We start from the raw sequence: 5,390 nt of genomic DNA on the forward strand, positions 1-5,390 counted from the left end.
GAGACTTGGCCATTCTAAGGTAAAAACACAGCGCGTACAGCGTTCATGTTTTTTTTTTTTTCATCCAGACGGCTTCCCGTGCCCCCCCTGTAATGGGACAGCGCCCCCCCTAGGGGGCGCGCCCCACAGTCTGGGAACCTCTGATCTACATCAACGGAATAACAACAACAAAATTATTAAAACAATAAAAATAAAACACAAAGATATTAATAATGAAACAAATATAAATTCACAAGGATAACAAAGAGAAACTTAGCGGACGTTTTGGAAAAACAGAAAGAGTCAGTAGAGAATAGCTGCAGGGAACCATAGGGGCTAATCAGAGGTAAGGAAAGACAGCTGGGGAAGACAGCAGGTAGAGGGAAATTATATGTTTTTATGAATATTATATATTGAGCAGGGGAGCAAGCTGCTAGGTAATGCTAGATAAAGATAAAGCAGAAAGAATGAAAAAAGGGAGAAGCAAATCTGAAATGAATAAATGTGGTAAACAAAACAAGGTAACACTCATTTAAAGAAAACAAAAATCCTTAACACAAAGGATGAGAATAAATAAACTGACATGAGAAATAAAGTAGCAAGATGTCACAAAATAAACGACAGATTTATTTATTAAACAGGGACACGAATGAAACTAAAACTCCAGGCATCTACTGATGACAGCAGCTAGAAAAACGCCCAACAGACTTCCAGCTGTAATTAAAGCAAAATGTAGTTATTCAGAGTACAGAGTACTGCCACGCTTTCTTTCCAGAGTTATATTTATATTTTTAAAAAATATCATTTTGTATCTTTTTGCTCATCCTCCACAATTTTGTCATATAAAATACTAATAAAGCCAGTTAAAGTGTACGACTGTTTTGTGACTAAACATGAAAAAGTTCAAGGAGTATGAATACTTTTGCAAGGTGATGTAAATAACATTTCATTAAAGACTTTTTGTTTTTTACAGAATAGTTATTCAGTACTGTATCTTATACTAGAGCCTCCAGTATAACCTGACAGTGAGTTTGTTTGTATCTGCTGCTCAGTGATTCACTCAGGAGACTACTACCTGTTTGAGTCCGACAGTGAGGATGAAGAGGACCTGAACTACGAAGAGAAGAAGCCTCAGGCTCAGACTGCGTGCCAGGTCAGAACCCAACAGTCATCCTCATAGTTCATGCATGTCGATAAATTAACAGCTGTTACAAGGAAATGTGTCTCCCAGTTGGCATACCAGGCTTGGGTGACGAGTGTGAAGGCAGCTTTGAGAGAACGCCAGAGACATCAGAGACACATGAAGGCTGTCAAAAGAAAAGAGACAAAGAGACAAGAAAGAGGAGATTCCCAACAGGAGGCTCTTACTCTGAAGGGTAATGACTTTGTGCCAATAAAACTCAGAATCTAGTAAAAGTCTTTGGATTTGACTGAAATAGATCTTCAAACAGATATCGGTGACAATTTGCCCAATCCATAAGTGCAGATCTATTCAGCCTAATTCTATGATTTGTGCGTCGAGTGACGTCATGCTTTATTATTTATTTTACATTATATTTAGATTTCCTAGTTGCACTTTCTGAATAATTTGAAAGATTTGTTGCAGTTTATTTCGTACAGGTAGTTAATCTGCTGTTTTTGTCAATTTGTTTCTTTATTTATTTTACATCGACTGTTCTACTCCTAACTGCTCTGACTGAATAAATTAAACTTGTGTTGTTACATGCTTGATCAAGTTTATTAATCTATTGGTGTATTTCAGTGTTCTGTATTGGTGCAGACTTATCTAGTAAATGTTCTGTGTATTTATGTGTGTGTTTAAAAAAAAAAAAACAAAATACATCTTAAGTCAATTCAATTCTTTTTCTCATTCCTAGTTATGATGAATTGCTAAACTACGACACCATGTCAGGTAAAGTTGCTCAGCTGTACTGCAACAAGCTCATCAATCTCTTGTTCTCTTGTGTGTGTATGTAGCTTGTGCAGATGAAGTATTTGAGGAGGCCGATGACATCTGTGAAGCTGAGGAACCTGAGGAGGAAGAGTCTGGTAGGTAAACATTTACAATGAATACCCATAACTGGTCAGTGTTGGACCTAACCCTGGGTCTGGAGCTGCATTCTCATTGGTTGGCTTCAGCTGTGGAATAAATTACAACCAGATGCTATTGGAGGGCGTACGCATAGACCGAAATATAGTTTAACCAAACACTAAGCAGTGACTGAATAATTTATAACATGCTCAATCTCTGAGGCAGGAATAATAATAGTAGTTATATTTATAAATCAGAGCTGTCAATAATCACAAAAATGAAATTGAAAAAATTGGATGACATTGGTCTTTTGAAATGTCATATTTATGATTCACAACTTTAAAGTTTTGCAATTTAGGGGAAAATATTGTCCTGCATTGCTGCTGAATTAAACGTATATTTGCACTTTTGTATCTGGATTTAACATATGGAATATTTCCACATGTTATTAAATCATATTTTTATTTCTTGGCATTCAGTTGATTTCTGATACTGTAACTTCTCTGTTATGTTTTAGTCTTATTTTCTTTTCATTGTTTAATTTTAATCTGATTTTATATTTTTCATATGTCCTGGTACAACACTTTGGTGGAGTTCAAATCTGTTTTTAGCAGTGCTGTGTAAATAAACTTGACATTGACATTGAATTAGGAAGCACCAACCAAGCTATAGACAGGGTCTTGATTTTTTTGCTGTGTGCTGCAGTGCATGGAGAGATGGTGCAGAAGATCCTGGACATCCTGCGCTTCCTGTTTGCCATTATCCTGGCCATGGTGGACGGAGTGACCCAGTGGCTCAATCTGCTCACGAAGCAGTATAGAGACACATCCACGGTCCTGTGCAACGAACGCTACTTCATCATCCACAAAATCAAGCAGGTGTGTGTGCAGAGCTGAAACCTTTCTTCCTTTACATTGGTTTGTTTGTTGGACCAAATGCACAAGAACACAAGCATGAGCATTTTAAAATAATAATTTTACAATTGTACAATGTCTGTTCTACAAACTTTGAATGTGTGTCTTCCCGGTCATTGCAGTGTGACACAGCCGAGTCCAGAGAAGACCTGGTGTCCCAGAACAGTGAGAGTTCCAGTCAGAACACAAGTTTGGATCCAGAACAGGCTACCAGAAGCAGGTTAGTGTGACGTTGATCGTAACAACTTCTTACCCTTTATATTGTCAACGTGTTTTAACATACCACAAATCATAACTTTGGTAAAAACTGATCAATGCAGCACCATAAAGTAGGAAAAGGTCGTACATTCAGGCTGATGTTAGAAAATCCTGGACTTCAACTGGGGTCACTTCAACTGGTGACCCAACTGTGTCTGATGTAAACTAGTTCTTATTGTAGGAGCACCAGTCCCAGTCTGATGCTAAAGGAGTCTTTGGGTTGAACATTTTCATTCTGCCACCAGACTAAAGTCCTTCATGCCACAGCAAGTCTTTAGGACTCAGAGGGATATAGTGAAGATGTCATAGATCATGACCAAAGCCGCCCAGGACTCGATCTGGAATGTTGTTTTGAATACTCCGAGGAAAGTGAGCCTAGATCTGTGGGACGTGTTGAAACGCTCAATACAGACATGGAACGTGTTTGTTGCTTCAGGCAGAAACATGCTCCTGGGTCATTGATCATCTCTGCTGCTCCTGATGCCCATTCAACTTCTCTCAGGGTCACGAATGGAGAAATGACTTCTGGCTAAAGTCGGCCTTTGCCTTCTTATTTTTGGACCTGAGGTCTTTCCTTGTAGAGTAGAGGTGTTTCCACTGACCTGGTGGGCTGATTCCATGTCAGGAAGACAGATGGTTGGTCTCTCTGCAATCGGGACAGAAGCTGAGCCCACAGGGCACAGGGTCGTCACCGAGGTGATGGCATCTTTCATGCTGCCTAATGCAGATGATACCAGCTTTTAAAGCCTCAATGTTATTCAACCTTATTCTTTTTAATTCTCAAGAGTAACTGCGTCTTTTCTTTTTATTTGTTTTGTTTTTGATGCAGTTTCTGTAAAACACACTCCACTAACCCTAACCCTAACCCTACTCCACTTTGAAACAGTTGTTAAAAATAGTAATCTTTGATATAGTTCTGAAAAGACAGGATGGTTGGTCATTAACAACAGTATGATCCTTCAAACCAAGAAACGTATTGGCTGTTTAGTAATGGTCCAGTACATCCAGTTTATGAGATGATCCAATACACTACAGTGGACCGCTGTGTGTACTGGTGTTAGCGAACACAACCACCTGCTAGTAGCAGAATCCTCTAGAAGCACTCACAACTGCCCATTTTAATAGTTCAAACACCAAATACATCTTAATATGCATTAATACGCACAGAGGAACCATCTTGGGGGTTCAGCCAATCAGTGTCAATAAAGGTAAATGGCACTTCACAATTGGTTGTGTTGCAGTCAGCAGCCAGTAGCGTGTTCAGTAGCATTATGTCTTGATTTTTCAGATTCCTAAGCTGTGTTTTCTTTAAAGTATTTTAAATTTTCTCTAAGAAAATCTAAGACTTTATGAATTATTAATCACAAATAATTTGAAGTTATGATCTGCAGAAAAATCTGTGAACAGATGAATCTGTGAATTCTGAACCTTGAACCTGTCTACTGGGTTAGAAGGGTTTATTTAATACAGTTGGAGGCTTCTTAAGGTTTATGTGTGAGTATATGAGCCAGTCCAGGGGAAACACAAGAACTACTTCCTTTCTTATTTCAAAATAAGAGTCCTATGTCTAGATTCTTAAAGCTTTCACCTTTATATCCAAGTTCCATAATAATAACTTAGTTTTGCAGAAAACATCACATAGACCCAAACCAGTAAATGCTTTGCTTTAGTCATGTAGCTTAATGTAGTTCTCATGGCATGACTAGCAACATGAACATGTTGTTACTGAAGGGTCTGCTTGAGATGCTGCAGCTTCCCCAAGAATAAAAATAATATGAATCTTTAACAGTTTGTTCTGAAATGTTTTCTGGTTCTTTGTATTCACATGTACTGTGTGTCTCTACACGACAGATTGGAGACCCCCAGGCGCAGCAGCAATGGGAATCTCCTCACTGAAGACGTCCTGAGCAGCAGCATGGGACTACAACCAGAACCGCCAAGACAAACCAGACACTCCAGAACAGCCAGTGAGATCCTGTCCAACAGGTGAGGCATCTGAACATGGAGATTTATTTTACTAACTTTACAGAGGGCTGTGACTCTGCAGCAGCAACACCAGACTGGATGCAGAGGATGGGTGATGTGTAGGAGGAGAATGCTGATAAGTAAAGAGGCAGTATTATGTAAAATCGACTCTTTTGAGCTTTACATCATTTTACACCATGTGCCTGGAAAATACATAATACTATCCCTTTAACAACACATAA

The 5,390-nt window shown here is 38.9% G+C and overlaps 1 protein-coding gene across 3 annotated transcripts in view; it reads left to right on the top strand.

Moving 5' to 3' along the window:
• Positions 1-5,390, top strand: part of piezo1 (piezo type mechanosensitive ion channel component 1 (Er blood group)) — an 81,174-nt gene that overhangs the window by 54,405 nt on the left and 21,379 nt on the right. For all 3 annotated transcript variants that reach the window (XM_015052199.1, XM_015052200.1, XM_015052201.1), the window contains exons 31-36: positions 1,032-1,132; positions 1,211-1,355; positions 1,957-2,028; positions 2,717-2,889; positions 3,048-3,145; positions 5,035-5,169. In XM_015052199.1, coding sequence (XP_014907685.1) covers positions 1,032-1,132; positions 1,211-1,355; positions 1,957-2,028; positions 2,717-2,889; positions 3,048-3,145; positions 5,035-5,169 — 724 coding nt within the window. The remainder of the gene's footprint in view (positions 1-1,031; positions 1,133-1,210; positions 1,356-1,956; positions 2,029-2,716; positions 2,890-3,047; positions 3,146-5,034; positions 5,170-5,390) is intronic.

This window comes from Poecilia latipinna, unplaced genomic scaffold (genome assembly GCF_001443285.1).
Source record: "Poecilia latipinna isolate Pla-1442-1.1 unplaced genomic scaffold, P_latipinna-1.0 Scaffold1094, whole genome shotgun sequence".
Taxonomy (NCBI): domain Eukaryota; kingdom Metazoa; phylum Chordata; class Actinopteri; order Cyprinodontiformes; family Poeciliidae; genus Poecilia; species Poecilia latipinna.